Genomic DNA, 21162 nt, shown 5'->3' on the forward strand with positions numbered 1-21162 from the left:
GGTTCGGCTATGTGTCCCAAGTCACCAAACACTCTGCCTCACTCCGCAGATATTTGAAAAGTACTGCACTGTTGTGAAGAGAACTTTTGCCACTGCTCTGTATTCAGAAGGGAAATTAGCTATCACTAGAACAGTTTCATGTTTGCAACTGAAACACGAGTGGGCAAAATGAAGCATGCCAATATCTTCACACGTTCTACTTCTATCACCTCGTAAAAAGAACAACAAAATTCCTGAGATTCCAGGGTCTTTCCCGGAGAAATGGTTTAAATTTCTGAGACTCCAGGAAAAATCTAGAGGTTAGGCAGGTATGCTCTGCAGGCCTCTTCCTCGTCCTAGTACTAGAGTGGTGAAACGCCTCCTAGTCGCCACTTCCTCATCCCAGTACTATGGTGGTTTGTATGCGGAGAAATAAGGGGAGATGTTTTGCTACAGCCCATAAAGGCCGGGGAAGGGCGAGGTTGGTTCACAATAGGGAAAGGGGGGATACCATGTCTCACATGTGGATATCCTCTCCCCAATCCCGAAGGACCCTCCACCCAGGTGATCCTCCCTCACTTCTCAACCCCCAGGGTCAGGATCCAATGGGAGTAGGTGTTCCTAGTGCCAACGGCTCTGCTTCCCCGCCCCACGCACGGCTTCAAATCCTGCACTAATGCTTGGCACGACGTGGGGATCCAGAGCTGCCGCGAGATGGCAGAATGGAGTTGCCACAACACATTCTTAAGGAATCCGCCTTTTTTTTTTTTAGACCCGTTAAAAGTAGACGGATTCCATAGGAATCCATTGTAAATGCTGCCTGCCATACGTAAAATGCAGGTGGTATTTACACAACTTGAACCACAACGTACTATTAAGGAAAGCGTCTCAAGGGCGCTGACTACCTGTTCGTCCAGTTGATGGTCTCAAAGAAGCTGCCAGACTGTCTGGAGGTCCAGTGGAGATTTAATGACGCAGGGAACCGGTCCGACTCCCACCCGAAATGAGAACTTAATTGGAGGTGAACCAACTCCCAACGCCAGGGGTGCGCTCTCCTCTGATGTACATGGCGTCAGGACAGTGCAAGCACTGACAGAGGAAGTGTTTCCTGATTGGAGTGGATAGTCCCTCTGAAAACAGCTGGATCCAGATGATAGTAGAGCCTCAGGCAATAGATGTTGATTGGAGAGCCAATGAGTCCAAAAGGCAGAGTACCAAGGCAGGACAAGAGGCAGGCGAAGAAAACCAAGGCGAGGGGAACCCAGCAACAGAGAAAGCAAGATCAACCCACTGAAGGGAACCGGAATGGGGAACCACCCCAGGGCAAATAGTAACCAAAAGAACAGGAGGACGGCCTTCCCAGGAGCAAGGAACAAGGAGACAGAGAGCCAAGGTCAGGACAGCCAGGATAGGTAACAGAACAAGGAAAACTGGGAACAGGCCAGGAGGCAAGGAACTGGAGCTCAGGGAGTTCCGGTGAGGACACGAGCTGAGAACAAACCGCGTTGAGGCACAGTCTGTTCAAGTGGCCCGGCTCCTTATAAAGGGCTTTCAACACCCGGGAGACTTGGAACGCAAGCCGTGCGGTTCCCAGGTGTTGGTATACCCAAAGGGAGGCTTGGATTGCAAGTCCGCCTCAGCGCCCTGTGCATACGCAGAGGTCTAGACACGGCCGCCCGCGCATGCGCAGCCCAGCGCGAACTGGAAACCCGGAAGCTCCTGGGTCCATGGAAGTCCAAGGACCCCTCCAGACGAAAGCGCAGATAAATCCGCCAGGATGGGGCACGCCGAAAGCGGCAGGGTTGCCTCGAGGCCCAGGTAAGTGGCGTGACAAGTACAAATGATAAAAATTGCACGGAGGGAACCTTTTTGCAGCAAAGTGCCAACATAACATGTTGCCTGCATGACATTTTACGAGACATTATAAAAAATTACCTCAAAGATGTGAATCTAATTCGAAATCTGCCCTATCCAGTGAATATGGATGGAGTGGGAAAGAGGCTAGGCTATAGATCGGTCCAGGACCAGCATGTGCTGGGTTTGCTTAATCGGTGGGCCTTTATCGTAGGGTGACCAGATTTTCTATAAAAAAAAACCCGGACGGGCTATGGAAATAGAAGTAGGACTAAAGAAAATACACATTCGACTTTAGTCCTACTTCGGTTTCGGTGGCCCGTTGCGGGGGTCATGGAGGGGGTGTGCTAACAGGCACACTCCTCGCATTGGAGGAGAGCGCTGGGGAGGGGAAAGGGGAGGAAATGGGGGCCCATTCTCACAGGAAAAGTTGCGCCGGGACCCGATTTCGGTATTTCGAAATCGGGGCCCGGCAAAAAAAAAACGGCAAAAAAGGTCTGTAATCAAAACCCCGGACGGGGTTTATAAACTAAAAAAACTCCCGGGACGTCAGGTGATTTCCCCGGAGCTGCATGATGTGTAACATTTGAAAAATGTGTAAAGACCAAATGTTCTCCAAATGTTCATTTCGATTTTAAACCATTGTTCGTTCATTGTTTTACAATAGGAAGAAGGGTCGACATCAGGCCATCATTGAAAGCGTTAATCTGGGCTGGTCCCCGTTTTTACTTATCAGTGGGCGCGGTGTGCTTCGGTGCATCTGTTGCTCGATAAATACGCGTCCAAAAGAAGAAACTACCCAGACAGTCGTTTTATCGACAGGCGCCTTCGTCCTAAGCCAGCAGGTCACTGGTAATATTTGTTTATTTTACGTTAAATTATTGGGTTACATACAGCGCAGCTTTTGCAGTATCGTTAGCTTCTTGGTGCTTCAGTGCCTGCAAGAGATGAGCCATGAGCTGGGTTTGGTTGGAAAGTTAGCCGGAGTAGAGGAAAAAGGGCTAGATTGTCGTTGCTGTAGTGTGAATGTATGCAGATCGGAAGAAATGGGCAAGTGCGGCGCGTAAATTGCCAGATATTTTTCGTCATGTTGTCTGGTGAAGACTGGCCTCGTGCACACACACTGGGTTGCATTTTCAAAGGGAGCTTTATTGTTTTGCTCGCTTTATGCTGATGACAAACGAAACGTGTTGTCGACGCAGCCTGCGTGTCTCAAGAAGGGGATGTGACTCTAGGAAATGCTAGATCATCCGAGCCGAGGGTAGATTTGCCTGGGGAGAAACAAAATGCGCCCAGAAGCATGTTCCCGATCCTTTGAACTGTTAAGGGACAAGGAAGCCCCGAGCCCGCAGCTAACATTAGGGGGCGGTCTTCAGCCCAGTCAGCTCAAAGACGTTGTGCTCTTGGGATTGTAGGATATTCTGCATTTCCCAAGTATGACAGGAATGGGTAGGGGCGGAGCTATAAAGATCACCACTACCCAATCCCTGGAACAGCGCTGTTGAGAGGAGGGAGGGTGGGAGCGGGGCTACCACGCTGTATTTTCAGTTTTACGCTGTTTGTATGGTTGTAGCTATCTGTGGGTGGGCGGGGTATCCAAGTGAGCCTGGTCCTGGAGATTGAACACCGGCAGCTAAAGCATTCCCACGATTCCTGCTGCTCTGGCAGCCAGAGACACCTCGAGTTCCATCTAGTGTTAAAATACCCACCGTAACCGCTGCAACTGCAAGCCAAAGACATGCACATCCCGGTTACCCTTTCACCGGCAACCCAGAACGTTCCCACTCGCTAAAATTGCTCCTGAAAGCCACAATGATGACGTAGAAAGGCACGTAAAGAAGAGTAGGCGGACCGTTGCTATGGACCGTTTCTCCGATGGGAAGTAAACTGCATAGGGTGGAAAAGGATGGCGGCCATCTTGGAGTGGGCGACCATAGTTTGACCCCCAGATGCAACCGTCGGCACAAGGGGTTCGCCGATAAGGAGCACTTTTCGCGGCATGCTCTGTCCACTGGCCTCCACACTTAGGTACGTCTCTGCGCCTGATAATACCGAATAATTGTGATCTCCCAAGGACTGCATTTTATAATTTTAGAAGGCATTAAATATACCTTTGGTGCACATAAATGTCCTGAAGTATTGTAAACAAACCCAATTCAACAACATTTAACTGGGTAGGGCTTGTCTTGAAATGGAAGCGTGCTGAACTAGGCAAACACTGCCATAACCTAATTAAGTGCAGGTGCCTGACACTTCCTTAGAGTTTAGCAGTCACAGAGCCCCCTTCATACCCTTATTTCACTAGTTTTTAGCCCTCTTTTATACGACCAACCATACTGGTCCCTGGGACCCTATGATGGAACAAGATCCGGCCCTTTGCCATACACCATAGGATTCAGTCCCCTAAATGGAGTGCCCATACAAACACTAGCCCAGCAAGATCAGGAGGTATGCTGCCAACACATGGTGACCAGCCCATCGATCCCTCAAGGTCAAGTATGCCAGGCGGTACACTCCTGAGAAGAAACAGAGGAGACCCCGGATCCAAGAGCACTGTATACACACTCTGCAGTGCACTCTTACACACAACAGGGTCCCTTTCCTCAGATAGCATTATTGTGACCCCTTCTCACAGAGAAGTGAAGACTTTCAGTCTAGAAGATGCAAGCAGTGCGAGAGCTACAGATGATGTAGAGGAGCTGCTGGATACAGGATCAAACGCAAAAGGGTGGACTTCCATGCTTTTGGGAGCCATAGAGTGTTGGAGAGCCGCAGACTGCCAAAAGTAGGGGCTAGCCTATCATGCATCCAGAGATTCACTTGGAGTCTTTGAGGGGAGAAGCCCATATAAGGCCAGAGGCTGTGATGTATGGGGCAGCAGTCAGCCAGGGAGCTGGAAGCATTCGATTCATTCCAACCACGAGAGTAAGGGACTTAAAAAAGGCATGTGTAATGGGGCGAACCTTTATTTTAGCATGATTTGCTCCCAGGAAAAGGGCAGTTTACAACAGCGGTTCGTGAGTGATTGCATATCAACCCTTCTAGGAGCTTGCATGGATATTAGGGTGCATGTTATTGCATGAGAAAGACACTGGACATGTAAAACGCCCACAGCAATGGGACCTTATGTTGAGGCCTGGAGACACTGTTGTTTCGAAGAAGAGTTACAGTGCAGTGTGGCAACTAGTTTGCAGTTGGATTCTCTGTGGCTCATTCCAACAAGAGTACCAATTCTGTTTTTGGTTTCATGCGAAATGGACCAATGCCCTCTGGGGTCAGGTCTTTGGTTGCCAGTTCTGTTTCTGTCAATCACGACTGGGCCATAAAATGATGATTAATGTGGGTTATTCTCAAATTAATGTGGAGCTGCTGACTTGCAAAAGAACTGCTCCTCAAAGCTCCAAGTGTTGACTCATTCAATCTCTGTCTTGAAAGGAAAGACATTTCTCTCTGAGGAATTTCTCTTGCAAGTTCTGGCCTCATGTGTTTGTGAAAAGTTGTCCATATGCGGGAACAATATTAGCTTTCATCGAGCATGCTAACCTGCAAACACTCCCTCTAATCTTCCTAAAAGTTCACAATGGGTTATTTTTACCTACTCACTCTCGCAACATAGCCTCACTTTTCTTGTGATCTGAAGGAAAGAACATACCAAATGTCTACATATTTAATTTTCTTTATTAGAAGAATGCCTGAAAGTAATTGAATGTAAATGTTTGGAACTGTATTGATACTTTTCTGCACTTTATTGTTGTCCCATCTGAGGTTTTTCTTATGTTGTCCTACAGTTCTGAGATCCCTTCCAAGTCACCAGGCATGGCGATGAAGCTTTTCTTTCCATCGTGCTGCTCTGCAGCTGAGAGTGGGCTCCTGATTGGTCGGTGGATCCCAGAGCAAAATTCTGCTGTGGTGCTGGCTGTCCTCCACTTCCCCTTCATCCCAGGCCATGTGAAGATGTACCTGGCTGACATCCGGAAGGTGAGCCAAGTGGACGTTTGTGTCCTGGGGACTTGGAGCAACAGCAAAGAGGATAAGGAAGAAGAGCTCCAGCAGTTTCTAGGAGATCTCAGCACCATATTTTACCATGATCTCTGGGTGCAGCTTAGAAGAGAAAAAGACAGCAAATTCTGGAGCTGCCGAATGCAAATGGGTAACCTTGGCGAGGCAGACTCTGTGATCCTCATTTATTACGACCAGCGGAAGGCCATGCTTTCCCTCCTGCACCCTGCTGAAAAGCAGCTGGCAGCCGGTGACAGCGATGCTCAGCCTACTGCAGCTACCCACTCATCAGATCTACGGGCTGTATTCGACACTGTGGCCCAGAGCAAGGCACTATTCGTAAGGGACAAGTACGACGAGGGGCCCATCAAATTGACACACTGGCAATCTGAGGGTGTGGAGGGCAGCATCATTGTGGAGTTGTCAAAACAAGCTGCTGTGCCCACCTGCATGTTCCTCTCCATGCTGCTGTCTCTGGTGTCTGGAGTTTGTGAAAGCCGGTAGGTGTAGGTTCTTGGCTATCTGGTAGGCTGACAACCTATACAAGTGTGGAATAGCTATTAACTTTAGTGGGCAAAATAACTTTTGGCCAGCTATATAAATGGTTCCAGAGCTTGCTCACTGATGATTTAATAGAGCTCTCCGGTTTCTCAGTTCCATGCGTGAGCAAGCCACGCACTCCCGTTCTTTCTTGATATTCTGGGATTTGTAGTTCTAAGTTTAAAATGGAAAAGACAGACCTGCCAACCCCAGAATTTCAAGATACAATGGTACTGGATGGCTGTCGGCAGGGAACTGGGAAACCTGAGAGCTCTGGATTTAGCGTGCATCAGTGCTGTGATATGTATCCCATACCGTTTTTATTCAATAGTGAAATACAGTTCTGCTTGTGGCGTGCCAGTTGGGTACTTCCCTTGACTATAGTGTTATTTAGCGTTCTACAGTATAATCCTCTCTACGCTATTCTGTGTCAGGCCTCAAAATATGTGCCGGCCACTCACCGTTGGTGTGCCACAATGAGCTGTTGGTGGGTAAGAAATGGTTTGCTGAATGAACAGATGGGGTAAGTGTCATTTTGTGCCTGGCTGTTAGCTTGCAACCTGAAATATTAACCCCGGCTCTGTTCTAGAACCACACTTGCTCAGCGCAGCCCATATAAAATAAAGTTAAACAGAAACTGGTTGGAACCCTGGTCACCTAGGCGGTGGGTCAGTAATCTGTTGTATAATACTTACTTCTGTGTGTTCGCAAAAACTCAATCAAGTCAGATGAAGTTGGTCATAGGGTAGTTTTGATAACAGTTTTAGTCAACACGTGTTTCAACACTCTTGGGTCTTTTTCATGGCATGTGGTCAGGTTGTGGCACATCAGTGGGGGAGATCTTTCAATTGAAAGATCCTCATGGCCACACTATGTATCCAGAAGGCAACCCACGACCTCCCAGGGCTGTATATCACCAGAGATTCATCGGAATACCAACATCAACGCCCCCACCAATGTGCCACAACCTGACCACACGCCTTGAAAAACACCCAGGAGGGTCGAAACACGTGTTGGGTAAAACTGTTATTAAAACCACCCTATAACCATCCTCGTCTGACTAGAGTGAGTTCTTGCAAACAGACAGAAGTATTCTAAAACAGATTACTCACCCAGCGTCTGTGACCAGGGTTGTAACCAGTGTTTAACCCAAATTTGAGATGGAAGGGCACCGTCTCCTTAGAACCCCTTCACTGGCAGCAGGGACCAACGCCTGATTCGCTTGATCAGCGTGGTGATCATCCTGTTCTAGTGCCCTACCTCCACTTCCCTATACCATAAAGTAACTGATATCCAGATGCATTTTGGTTTTCCTTTCCTCTCTGTAACCCTTGTAGCTTCATGATATTAGTTTCATATTCTTCCCACTGCCTTGGAATAATTTCCCATTTGTTCTAATGTACTTTGTAAGCCCTGTTTTCTTTCTAGGTCGTTTAAAGATTTTTTTCCAGTTTAGGGGAATAAGCATTTTACCCCTCCTGCTTGTAGTCACAGTCTTAAACAAAAGAAAAGTAATTCTGCTTCCTTGGATGCCATGTCCTCCACAGTGCAGGAAATGGGCCGAACAAGACGGGGCAGCGATCCATCAAGAGCAATCTTGCCGGAGTGCTGCCCTGTCCACGGATATGCTCTGAAGCTGCGTTATCGCACGGATGTGCAACCGGTGCTTCAACGAGCAGGCGGCTTTCAGGAGAGACTGCAGCGCTGCCGAGTCTTCTGAAAGCGGGCCTGCTTGTTGAAGCTCTGGCTGCTTGTATGTGTGATAACTCTGCTTCAGAACAGGATACTCCCAGCCAGCTGTGTCCTGAAGCCGAATTATCGCATGCACGAGCAACCCACGTTTCAACAAGCATACGCTTTCAGTAGACTTGGCACAGGGCATACGCTTTCAGTAGACTTGGCACAGGAAACTGAATACAGAAACATCCAAAGCCTCACATACTGGCAGCTGTCCAACCTGGTATATAGGTCTTGTAATGTACAGGCATTCTTTTCGTAGGGTGAGTAGTGTGACCTATCAAAACTGCTGTGCCCACCTTCCATTATTCGCGCAAAAGGGTTTCTTACTGACTCACTAGAAGACATGTTTCAAATTTAAAATTGTGGCCATTATGTTCCATTAATGCTCTTTGCTTTTGCGCAAATTGTCAGGATTGGGCTCTTTCAAGTCATATTGTATTGCGTGACCATTGCGTGACCTGGCCTTGCCCTGCCCCTCCAAGAATGAGAGTTCCCCCAGTAAATATTTTCAGTTTCCAGCACTGGTCCTGCAGTTTATTGCCTCAAGCAATTGTCTGCGTTGTATAATGGGTTGGACTTTGTCTCCCCCCCCCCATAATTCCTTATTTTTAGAGTGACCAGATTTTATAAATGAAAGCAGGGACAATCGTGTAAATTGACCATAGAAGAGGGACATCGGAAAATATGATCTGCGTGAATGACTAAGCTCACACACAGACTAGAATCACTGGTCTATCAGAGTTGTTTTTAATTCCAGCTAGATTTTGTTAGCATGCAAATCGTTTAAAATGTTTCAGGGAAATTTGGGGCCTTTTTAATGCTGAGCATGTAGTTGCACTAATGATGGTACTGTGAGACCAGCATGGCATGAAGGGAGACGCTCACTGAAAAGGGTTATTTCGAAAACCGTTATTTAGTAAGGCTTTTGGGTTGGTGTAATGCTTAACTGGCCCTAACTCTAAAGGGACAGTTCCCTTAACTGATGTTTCTAATGGCCGTCTTTGTCTAGTAGTTCAAAATTAAGTCTGTCTGTGTCTGAACCTTTGCTAGCCCTCACTCTATGTAAACATGTGATAAGGAGTCTTTCAAAAAAGAAGTGGTCCAACAAAAATTGGAACCAGGATTGGTTCCAGGAGGTCTTCTTACCAGGTGCTGCTTGGTCAATGTCAAACAATAGAGCTGTTTGTAGGACCTTCTTCTTAAGCCTATTGTAGTTAGCAAAGTTCTTAAGTTCTCTGGGGTTATCTTCCCCACATTTCAATTTGGTCAAACTCCAAAATACCATAAAAAGAAAATGTGTTAGTTCTTTCTGTACGCGTCTTTGGGTTCCCTTCCCCAAGCTTCAAACCTCTTAACAGCACAACTAAAATGTCAAATCTTCAGGCCACTTGAGGTTCCCATCCCCTAGCTCAGGCCCCTTTCAATTCTTGAACACAAAGTCACTCCTTATTGGGATATACTCCGATTTCATAAAGTTTCAATTGTTAAACACAGATCACTCTTGGAATATGCTTTACTCAACAGTTCTTTCATACACTGTTTCTTCTTGGGGTAGGACCACAGGCTTTCGGGAATGCCAGGCTCTTGGCATTTCCTAGGCGCGACCACTCTGACCATGTAGCCCCTCTCTTGGCTTTTGTTTCTCTCACTTTATCTTCGTTCCTCTTGCACCTTACTGCTTTGCTTGTGCACCTGCACCTTTGGTTTCATTCGCTCCTCTGTTTCGGAGTCACTTGTCCTCTCGTGACTCCCTTGTGCACTTTCCTTTCTTTCACTTTGCTTATTTCTATCCGCTTTGCTCCTCTTAGGCCACTTGCCCGACTTTACTTTCAACTTGCTTTCAACATTTGTTTCGGGCCGCTTGCCTGCTTTTAGTTCTGCTTGCTTTCTGTCCTTTTTACTTCTACGCCGCTTTCGTGCATCTTTACCTTTTGCACTGCTTTCTTACTTTTAATTTTATGCTCACTATTTCTGCTTTCCGCTGCTTTCAAATCTGTCTTTAACTCTTTCTATATTTCTTTTCGCCGCTCCAGCCACCCACACGCTCCTGAGTTTCTCTCTCCCTCTCATGCAAAACTCACCCTGGGTAGCACAGCACTGGTAAGCGGTTTCGTCGGGATGCTGTGGGTCGAGGTCAGGGTCTCACCACCTACCCCCCTGACTCCCTTAGGCCCTGCACACAGACGAAGGGAACAAGCACTCATACATACTCTGCCAGCAGCGTCCCAACTGCTTTCCTCTGGCTTGCAGGCGGTCCAGCTCCCCCCCACATGCTGCAGCCCTCTCTACAATGGGCCAGCGTTCCAGCACGTTGCGCTCCTCCGGATCCTTCTTCCAGCTTCTCGGGTCCTCTGTGCTTCCCCAGCTCTCTCATTCATCTGATCAGGACTGCACGTTATATAGGGAACCAGCTTGTTAAGTGGAGTCAGGTGGAAACGGTCAGTATTGGGTGCCTGATTCTATCAATGGGACAACCTGTTTTGTACAGTCTTTTGCCCTTGGTTTCCCCGTGTTATTCGCAGGGGTAATTTTCATGCATCTCAGTGGCCTCTTCCTCGTCTCAGTATTTCTCAAGATTTGGGAGGGGCAGATGAGGTGTGATTGTAAACACCCCACAAAGGCTGAGGGAGATTAGGTTAAGATGTCTTTTGGTCTGGGAAAATACCATGTCTCGTCTGAGGGCATTCTGCTCCCAATCCCCCATGACCCTCCATCCAGGTGATCTCCCTCACTTGTCCACCCCCTGGGTCGGGGCCCAAAAACGATGGCCCTTCCCTGGCCACCTGAATGGAAAATCCCAAAGGTTGGGAGAACACTGTCAGGTTTCTCAGGTTTCTCACAGTACATTCTGATTATATTTGACACTTGGAATAATGTTGGGGCACTAGTTGTAAATACATCCTTCCTTTTAGTCACCTTATATTGACTAATTCCTTAGTTTTACAGTCCCTCCATCCCCTTTTTTCCATCACCTCTCCACTTGCTTTTTCATGTCTTTCTTTCTTCCTTTTCAGAGCCACCTGATCTTTTGGCAGAAATAGATGTTTACATGTACCCACTCTGTCACATAAGGCTTCCTTTTGAGCTGTACCTGAAACTCCAGGACCCTAGGGCAGAGTCTGCAACCTATGGCAACCCAGATGCTTTGTCCTAAAACTCCACCAGTCAACACCAATATAAACAACAGTGAGGGTTTATGGAAGTTTGAGTAAAACAAAATATGGAGAGCCGTAGGTTGCAAGTCCCTACCCTGCCGGGCCCAAGAAAAATGTGTTCAAGTGAGTACCCTTAAAAGTATTTAAAGTGAAGTTTTCCAAGGTGGTAAAAATTCCCCATTGGATATAATTGGACAAAGTCTGTTGGCACAGCTGTGGATATGGAGAAAATTATATGATATTATATAATTCATTTATAACGCACCTGTACACAAGTGTTTCTAGGCGCAACAAGACAAGGGGGACGAAGACAGAGGGAGGACAAACAAACAAGTGCAGAGGGGGGGAGAGGGAGAGAGAAAAAAATAAAAAATAAAGGAAGAAGTCTTGAGCTGCTTCTGCAACATCAAGTGGTCTGGCTCAAGTTTGAGAGGTGCAGGGCGGCCATTCCAGCGGGAGGCACCTGCAGAGGAGAGGGATCTAACCCCAAGTCTCTGTCTTGAGAAGCGTCTGACCCTCAGAGAGTTAGAGGCGGCTGAGCGAAGGGCTTGAGAAGGATGGTATTTTGGAAGAGAGAGTTGTATGTAGTGCAGGCCCCAGCCCCAGAAAGCCTTGTGAATGATGCAGAGGGTCTTTAACTTGATCCTTGCAGCCACCAGGAGCCAGTGGAGGGAGTTCAGGGCTGGAGAGATAGAGTCCCTGGGCGTGAGGCCAAGGGCAAGTCTTGCAGTCCTGTACTGTATTAACTGCAGAGGGCGGAGAGTAGAGGAAGGCAGATTGAGAAAGAGGATGTTGCAGTAGTCCAGCCTTGAGAGAACAGGGCTCTGGAGACACTGAGTTTCTGGTGGAAAGTGAGAAAAGGAAGAATAAATCTGAGGAGGTGCAACTGGTAGTGGGCCTCCTTCACAAGGTCCGTGATGGGAGGAGAGAAGGAGAGAGTGGAGTCGAATGAGACATCAAAGATCTTTGCCTCACGGGAGGAAGGAGCAGGAAGAGGGCCCAAGGAGGACGGCCAGAGTGAGGGAAGGAAAGGGGGAGCAAGGGTCCCAATGTGAAGGATCTCCACCTACTGGCATTAAGGCAGAGATTGTTGGAGGCACGCTAATCCTGTATCGCGGATAGACAGTCGGGAATGAGCGAGAGAGGAAAGGAGGCTGAGGGGAGCCTGAAAGAGAGCAGAGTGTCATCCGCATAAGTTCGAAGAGAAGGTTGAAATAAGGTGGGCCAAAGGGGCCAAGTAGACATTGAAGAGCCTGTGTGAGAAGTTAGAGCAGCAGATGTGGTGGAGAGAAAGAACCCAAGTTGGAACTGGGAGGGTCGGTCCAGGAGGAAGAAGGGCAACCACTCCAGGGCCTAATCTGTGATGACTAGGTTCTTACAGAGTCGATTGATCAGGATGTCATGATTGACTGTGGAAGGCTTGAATCAAGATTAGTGAGCAGATCTTTACGGGTGTGCAGGAGAGCATGTACCGTGCCTCTGGCAGAAGGCTTTTTTAGCAGGGGGTGCAAGGGAGTGCATGAGGAGAGAGGGGAATGTTCCAGTGGCAAAAGAGTGTTTGCAGAAATCGTCCAAGGCTGGAGCGAGGATGTCAGTGTGGTCCTTGATGGTTCTGGAGGTGCAGGGGAGCACCTGTTTGGACCACACTCTCATAGATCGGACTTCTAGAAACCTTGTCAGGTGTCATAGGAGAGAAAGAGGAGAAGGGAGGAGGAGAGGGAGAGGCGGCCAGAGGGAGGTCAGGAGGGGGAGAGGAAGAGGAGAGAGTGGACCGGTTGTCCCGAGTTATAGTGGTGAAGTGAGAAGCCAGAGCTGTATAGAGAGGGCCTGGGAGGGAACAGGAGAGGTGGTGACTGCAGAAGGATTGGCCAACACCTTGCAGATTTTTTTGCACAATCTTCAACTTTATCTCAATAAATACTCTCCCTCTAGACCACTATGTTCCTCTGGCACCAACTCATTGTGTGTAAAGTGTTTTGCTAATCAGAGAGTAGGTGGTCGTTCACTTTCTTCAGCGGACTCCCTCCTGTGTAATAGCCTTCCCCTCCCTCTACGCCTTGAGCAGGATCTTCTCAAATTCCGAAAGCTCCTTAAGACTTTCCTCTTTTCCTCCTCCTTCCCTTCTTCTCTACTCGGCTAAACCCACAGTTGCTGTGATCGGTGTCCTGCGACCTTATACAACATTGAGGCCCTGTCCTACCACACCAATCTTCCCAGCTCCTGTCTATCCACAGCACTTGCATCTGCACACCCTCCCCCCAAGAGGTTTGCACTTACACCTCCTGCGGCCCCAGTCCGTGTAGCACTCAACATTCCTAGCACTTCATCTGTGGCTCATCCATGAGCGCGGACTCCCCAGCACTTACCTCCTCGTCCATCTTCCTTGATGCACTTGCATGTTCTGAATACTCACCAGGAATTGTAGGTTCGTCCCTTCTACCCCCACCCCTGCTCTTTAATATTGTGTTTTTTAATGTATTTCAAACCATTGCTCCCTCCCTTCCCTGTGGGCTCTTTGAAATAATATTTTCTTATTGCATAAGCTCCTAACAAGCAAACAATAAATAAATAAAGAGTTGAGCTTTGTTATTAGAGGCCGCAGAGATGCAGACTCGGATGTGGGCTCTCTTCTTGGACAGGACAGATAGTCTGCATTGCCTTTGGAGGAGGCAGCAAGCCAATTTGTCAGAGGATGCGCCCAATGCCCTCAACTTCCTCTCAGCCACCCTACACTTGTGTTTCAGGGTGGTGAGGTCGGAGTCATACCAAGAGTTGCACTTGGAGGTAGGCTTCAGACAGATTCTCATGACAGGGGAAGGATGTCCAGAGTGTTGGAGATAGAAAGATGGAGGTTAGAGAAGGCTGTGTCAGAGTGTGAGTCAGCCGCAGGCATGGGAGGAGCAGAGAAAGTAGCGGCAAAGGCATCCAATGACATCCAATGTGTCAGAAGGTGAGAAAATACTTGTGAAGCAACAGGTGAGTCCTGTGTAGTGCGACCAGGGTTTTGGCCTGACAACTTTGGTTACCCCCAATCTGAGGGTCTCCTCCAAGGAGGGCGACCTTTCCTATGAAACGCTGTTCTGTCTGGTCTTATTGGACAGACACAACTGAGGTTCACAGGAAAGAGCAGATACCATCAGGTATACGCCAGGCTGTGGAAAGAAAGAATAGATGGTATTAGCACATGATATAAACAAGGGTTTACAGAGTACGATACTAGGACAACCTACCTGGGGAACACCTAGTCAAGTGTTTGAATATGAAGAGGAAGGATGTCTGGTGGGATCGCCCGGCATCTAAGTCTGGAGGATATGAAGGCAGATATAAATGACTGAATATAGGGACCAGGAATATTCTGAGGTGTAAGGAACTGAACCTACCCTGGTTTGCACTATGAGAGGACCAGAAGCGTGGGATTGGTAGAGAGCCTAGACGCAGAGAGAACAGAATGTTAGTGTGAGTTAGTATGGACCTGCCCCCGGGCAGAATGAGGACGCACTCCCGACTAATGGAGATACTCTTTGCGTGACTACAGCATAGTGTTCGTGGAAGTCCGATGCAAACCGTAGTCTCCAGTTAATCTTACTAAACAAATCCAACACTTGCCAATTTCCTGTTGAGGTAGCGTGAAGGAAACTGCTTCCAGGAAGGATGCAATTTATAGGCAAATCCAATCTCAATCCGTATAACCAAAGTGTAGGTTTGACAACAAGCGGGAATAAGAAACGAGGCAAAGGATAATCCAAAAGACAGTCCGTTAAGAAGAAACTGGTTCAGAGATTCGGTTCAGAGGTACGATACTGAGTGGTGGAGATCCGAAGAAAAGGTCAGGAACGTAGGCCGGGGTAAAAACAAGGAAGTCAAACAGGAATTTGAGGTTCGTGGAGTAACGCAAGCGCACTAACTTCAATTAGAAGCTCTCGCCCCCTTTTTAAACAAGCGCGGCGATACGCAATGACGTACTGCTGCATGTTCTGTTTCCCGGACAATGGGGCTGCAAGCGAGGTGGACACAGTCTGGCTAGACTCTCCTGGAATTGACGGAACCGCCATGGCAACCGCCAGGAATGTGGGAGAGGACACGGAAGGGCTGGGCCGTTTGCGTAGCGATGAGCGTATGCTGCTGTGAAGTGTGAAACAATGATACACGCTTCATGGGCCGAATGACTGTGAATGTAGGTGGCAGTGTTGGGGTGGGCTTAGCTTGGGGGACAGAGAGCGTCCAGTGAGAGGAGAGCAGAAAGTGGTCAGTCCAAGAGAGAGGAGTGGCGAGAGCATTGGAGAGGGGGATGCCTGAGGAGATGAGAACATCCAAGGTATGCCTGGCAGTGTATCGGACCAGGGCGTAGAATGGAAGGAGAGTGTCGCAGAGGTTGCGGAGGAGCCCCAATGAGGGTTTAGAAGCATCCAGGTGGATGTTGAGGGCTTCGAGGAGGAGAAGTTGAGAGTTAGAGGCAAGGGGAGGAGTGGAGGTGTCAGCCCACTCTGAGAAGAAGACGGCGACCTGGCCAGGTGGCCTGTAGATGGTGCCGCAGTCAGAGAGAGGCCAGGAGAGATGGAGAGCCTGCAGACCAGGCATTCAAAGGAGGAGTAGGCCTGCATAGGAATGACAGAAGCAGGGACCCACTCCAGAAAGATCAGAGCTACTCCACCTCCAACGATTGGTTCTGGGTTCGGAGAGGATCTTGTAGCCATCAGGGAGGAGAGTGTCAAAACATGTGACAGAGCTGGCCGCGAACCATGTCTCGGTGAGAGCGAGGACATGCAGGTCAAGTTCTTCGAGCAGGTGGCAGTTGGCCCGAAAACCCTCCATACTTGCAGGTTCAACCATATAGGATTTGTAATGGTCTGTCAAGGGCTAGCGACCAGTTCAAAACAGTCCAAACAACACTAGAGGGCAAAGAGCTGAGCTCAGAGTAAACCCATGTTTGCACAACAGCCATACCTTCCCCAAAGAAAGACGGGGCACAAAACCAAAATGTCCAAGAGCAGGACTGTAAAATGTCATTAGTTCCCCAATGGCTTCCAAGAAGGTATATTTGACCGACTTCTGCCTTCTCTCACAAACTTCCTTCCCTCCCCTGCCCTCCACCCCACTCCTCCAGATGGATGCCCCACGTTCCGACACTCTGCCGCAAAAAACCTTCGAAGGCAGCAACCGTCTCCATCTGGCAACCCTCAACTTCCGCTCGGCCATCAAACATACTGCTGACATCTGCCTTCTCCTTGAAGGCACTGACCTGGACATACTTGCACTTACGAAAACGTGGTTCAACGCCAGCTTGGTTACCTCCTTTTGACTCACTCCTCCCGGACGGCTATAAGATCACCTCTAAACCTCGACCCCGCCGTGCTGGTGGTGGAGTTGCCTTAATCTTCCCAGAGTGGATTCTTTCTACCATCCTACCCACTCAGCACTATTCTTCCTTTGAGAGCCCAGTGTGCAAATTGGTCATCTCTCCTTCCTCCACCTTGGGCATTGCCACCATCTATCGGCCCCCTGGCACTTCTTCTCTTTTCTATCTGAGTGGGCGGACTTCTGTTCCTCCCTACTCTCTACCACCTCTAACCTGCTACTACTAGGTGACTTCAACATCCACCTAGACTCCGCTTGCACAACAACAACCCTCTTCACTGACGTATGCTCCTCCCTTTCCCTCTCCATTCTGCCCTCTGGTCCTACCCATTCTGCTGGACACATGCTAGATGCCATCATCCACTCCAACCTCACCCTCATCTCCTCTGGTCACCCCTCTCTCCTGGTCTGACCACTCTTTCCTCACCTCCCACTTGAGTCCCTATGGCCCTGTGACAACTCCTCATAAAGCTCTGCCAACCTCATTCACGAACATCCGTCCGATTAAACGAGTGTCAGCTACCACCATCTCTTCCATCTTCACCCACCCAACACAGACGTTTCCGCTGATTCTGTGCTCAGCAACCTCTAAATGCCCACCACCAACACCCTTGACATCCTTGCCCCAGTCATGATCCGCCTGAAACCTGCCTCCAAGCGTAACACCTGTTACGACTCCGATCCTGCAGACCACAAAACGTATTTGCAGGGCCGCTGAACGGAAGTGGCACACTTCAGGCTCACCCTCTGACAAAATGCCCTGCTGCCTGATCCAGAGACATGACGGGCTCACCATCTGTGCCAAAAAAGAGCCCACATTCAGGCACGAGTGTCCAGTGCATCCAACAACATGGCTGAACTCTTCAAAATCTGCAGGGAACTTGCCAACCCATCTGCAACATCCTCTTCCCCTACTCCTTCCCAGGCCCTCTGCAATGCACTTGCCTCTCACTTCACTTCCAAAACCCAGGTCATACTCAACAGCCTTGTCACACACTCTCCCAACTCAACCCTCCCCTTCTCCCCCCCTACCGTGCACCTTCCTTCTTCCTCCTTCCCCTCTTTCACTCCTGTCTCCCCTGAAGAAGTCACCAGAGTTGTCCATTCCAAGAAGGTCTCGTCCAAACAGGTTGCTCCTCCAAAACCATCAAGGAAAATTCCTCTCTCTCTCTCTCTCTCTCTCTCTCTCTCTCTCTCTCTCTCTCTCTCTCTCTCTCTCTCTCTCTCTCTCGCCCCTGCTTTGGCTGATCTCTGCAACCATTCCTTTGCTACTGGTTCTTTTCCATCTTCCCTCAAGTGCTCCCTTGTGTACACCCACCTCAACAAAAAAAAACCTGCAGACCCTTCCTGCCCTGCCAACTACCACCCCTAGTTGGCCCTCCCCCCTAACTCAACTCTCATACCAAACTTGTTGGCGGTCTACATGACCACCAGTCTAGATTCCAAGAACCCAGAGGAACTGAAACTGCTCTTCTGAATACCCTTGAAGAACTGCTTGCTTCTCTTCACTCGAATTCCCCTGCTGACCTCATCCTTCTTGACCTCTCTGCATCTGACACAGTTAATCATTCCATCCTCATAAAAAGGCTCCATGACACCCTTAGTATCTCAGAGCAGGCACCGGACTGGCTTACCTCCTTCCTAACTGACCGTTCCTCCAAAACCATTCTGTGTCCTTTCTCCTCCCCTTCTTCATCCGCTACCTGTGACGTCCCCCAGGGCTCTATTCTTTCACCCTGGCACTTTAACATATACCTTTCTCTGCTGGCACGACTCATTTCCTCCTCCCCAACTTCCAGTGGTACGCTGAAGATACACAACCTTTCTTCAAACTTCCATTGACGCCCTTGCACTCTCCTTCATCCCTGACTGCCTCTCTGCCATTCAGGCCTGGTGCACTGCCAATGACCTCTGCCTCATTGCAAGCAAAACAGAGATCCCTGCACCATACTTCTTCTCGTCACTCTGGCCTTCATCCATGCGCCCCCAACTCCTCCGCCCCCTCCACTGTAGCTAGGAATCTGAGTCATCTTCGGCTCCTCCCTTTCCTTAATCCCTCATATTCTGGACATTGTCAAGAAGTCCCATTTTCAGCTCTTCTTTCTGAAGGGGACCCTACCATTCCTCACATTCCCCCAGAGACTCGATGTTACCGGTGAACCGGTTCTCTCCATGCTAGACTACTGTACTAGCCCCTCCTTAATCTTCCTTCCTCCAACCCCTCCAGCTAACCCAGAATAGGGTAGCAAGACTTCTCCTTGGCCTCAAGCCCAAGAACCGCATCTCTCTTGCCCTACCAAGCCTTCACTGGCTCCTGGTCTCAGCACAGATTAAATTCAAATCCCTCTGTATTTTACACAAGGCAATCTGGGGCCAGGAACCACTCTATCTTCAACGTTTCCTAACCATATACTCTCCTTCTAGACTCCGCCATTCCTCCGGTACCAACTCTCTGCATGTTAAACGCTTTGCTAAACTGAGAGCTGGTGGGCGATCACTTTCCTTGGCTGGCTCCCTCCTGTGGAACAGCCTCCCTCTCCCTCTGTGTCTTGAGCAAGACCACCTTAAGTTCCATAAAAGCCTCAAGACCTTTCTCTTCACCTCATCCTTCTCCTCTCTCCCCTGCTAATCTTACAGCAGCGTGACTGATGTGCAGGGCCCTTATGTGTCATCAGGGCCCCAACCCCCCACATCTCTCATCCCACCCGCTGTCTTTCTACTGCACTTACATGACTCACCCACTCATCAGTGATTGCACTTATGTTCTTCTCCTCTTAGCACTTACCCATAGCACTTCTCCATAAGCATCAAAGCACCTTATCCCTCACCCCTCCACATTTGCACTTGCACGTTCTGAACACTCACAAGGCATTGTAGGTTTGTCCCCCCTTCCCTTTATTCTCATTATTTGTTTGTACTATTATGTAATTATTTATCCTTGCTGTAATTCATTGTCCCTTGTCCCTACCCTGTTTGTGCTTTGAAACAGTTTTGCTAATTGTATAAGCCTCTAATAAGTGACCAATAAATATAATTAATAAATAATGGGCTTCTAATGCAGTAGAACCAGCTGCACTTCTGGGGAAGCCAAAACTTAAACTACGTCTGCCACCAGCTGACTCTCTAAAACCAATTTAGTGTTAAATAAATCACACACAAGTCAAAATAGGTGCTCAAAAAGCACCCCCTGTCCTAGGAGCCTTAAGGACTACATTAGGGCCATGTATTAAAAACCAGTCCCAGTGGCAGTGGGACGTCAATAGATGTCAGGCACCCCATAAAATTGAATATGCCCTAACAGCATAGAAATGCAAGGCATACATTCGTTTTCAAAAATTGATTAGCAAAGTTTGGCAAGTAAAATTGTATTGATTAGCAAACACATCTTTTTGATTAGAAATGTTTTACTGATATTTTGAATGTCACTAGAAGTTAATTTTATGCCAGACATAAAATGAGCAACAATACAGCATTTTTGTGTACCACTGAAGTAAGACATTAGCAAGATGAGTGTCTGTAAAATGTAAAGTTTAGCTGCATGAAGAGCGATCGAAATTAGATTTGATGAGCATGAGCTAAAAGCAGCTCCTGGTTATCCAGCATTAACCCGTGACCAGTAGTGACAACTGGGGAACCAGGAGATAGTAGATAGTGTTACACAAATCCAAACTTCCACATAAGATGAAACATATCACTTTGACTATTAATGACCGCTCCTGCTTTAAATATTGTATACATGTGTCCTAATGCTTATTTATATATTGTCACAAATGCACAATCCACATAGGTGTGCTTGTTTGGTATCAGTTGGCCTGGGGCGCCAAAAGTACCACCTGGTAGCAGTTGGTGTCAACCTAGCCAGGCTCTTCTTGACCACAAACAAGAGCTAAATAGCTCCCATCTCCCCTCAATTCTGAACCCTGATGAATGCACACAAATACATAGATATGACAAATCGGCTCTGAAAATAGTTTTCAGTGCAGAGCTGTGTGCAGCTGGGTGCACAGTGTTGCACAGGGCAGTGTCCATATATTGTATGCTTGACCCGTCATTTGCTGTGTAAAGGGAAGTTCAGAAGTTTCATAAATAAAAAAGTTCACAATGTAAAAGGAAAGTCAAATCCTGAGACTAAGTATATAGTATGGTGTTGTGGCAGGCAGGGTAATTGTCAAATTCAGGTGTGCAAAATGGCCCATGCCCTTCATTGATCTCAACTGTTTTCAATATAGCATTCAATACCACATTTGGGGGAGGGCAGGGTTGCTAACAGCCCTCAAGCCCAAGCCAGGTAGATCCAAGCACAGCATTCCAGCCCTGCGCACCCATGGAAGCAGTATTTATCGCTATTAGCAATCTGAGTCGCCATCAGGTATTTTTTTCTTTTTAAGGAAACCAAGCTTTGCACAATTCTTGCTTTCCTTAAAAGGGAACTAAACATATGACGGCGTTTGGAAATAATCTATTTCCTGGACTTGCAGGTGGGCCAGGAGGTGTGTAGTGAGTGGGCATGGGGCGCTGCTGTGTGGCACTGCAGTGGGCA

The 21162-nt window shown here is 48.2% G+C and overlaps 2 protein-coding genes across 9 annotated transcripts in view; one reads left to right on the forward strand and one right to left on the reverse strand.

Annotated features, from left to right (window-relative positions):
* ASB8 (ankyrin repeat and SOCS box containing 8) overlaps positions 1 to 2039 on the reverse strand; it is a 386620-nt gene extending 384581 nt beyond the window's left edge. Inside the window, exon 1 of one of the 2 annotated variants that reach the window (XM_069646913.1) lies at positions 1915 to 2039. The gene's annotated coding sequence lies outside the window, so the exon portion shown is untranslated. The remainder of the gene's footprint in view (positions 1 to 1914) is intronic. The other variant, XM_069646911.1, reaches the window with a different exon arrangement.
* The window catches only part of PIGQ (phosphatidylinositol glycan anchor biosynthesis class Q), a 687922-nt gene that overhangs the window by 40956 nt on the left and 625804 nt on the right, over positions 1 to 21162 (forward strand). The window contains exons 1-3 of one of the 7 annotated variants that reach the window (XM_069646903.1): positions 2293 to 2328; positions 2501 to 2685; positions 5622 to 6332. In XM_069646903.1, the coding sequence (XP_069503004.1) occupies positions 5650 to 6332 (683 nt within the window). In that variant the 5' untranslated portion in view covers positions 2293 to 2328; positions 2501 to 2685; positions 5622 to 5649. Of the gene's footprint in view, positions 1 to 1675; positions 1798 to 2270; positions 2329 to 2420; positions 2686 to 3393; positions 3862 to 5621; positions 6333 to 21162 lie in introns of those variants that run through there. The other 6 variants (XM_069646901.1, XM_069646907.1, XM_069646906.1 and 3 more) reach the window with 6 other exon arrangements.

The sequence above is a fragment of the Ambystoma mexicanum genome, chromosome 2q (genome assembly GCF_040938575.1).
Source record: "Ambystoma mexicanum isolate Mex_15411 chromosome 2q, UKY_AmexF1_1, whole genome shotgun sequence".
NCBI classification, from domain to species: domain Eukaryota; kingdom Metazoa; phylum Chordata; class Amphibia; order Caudata; family Ambystomatidae; genus Ambystoma; species Ambystoma mexicanum.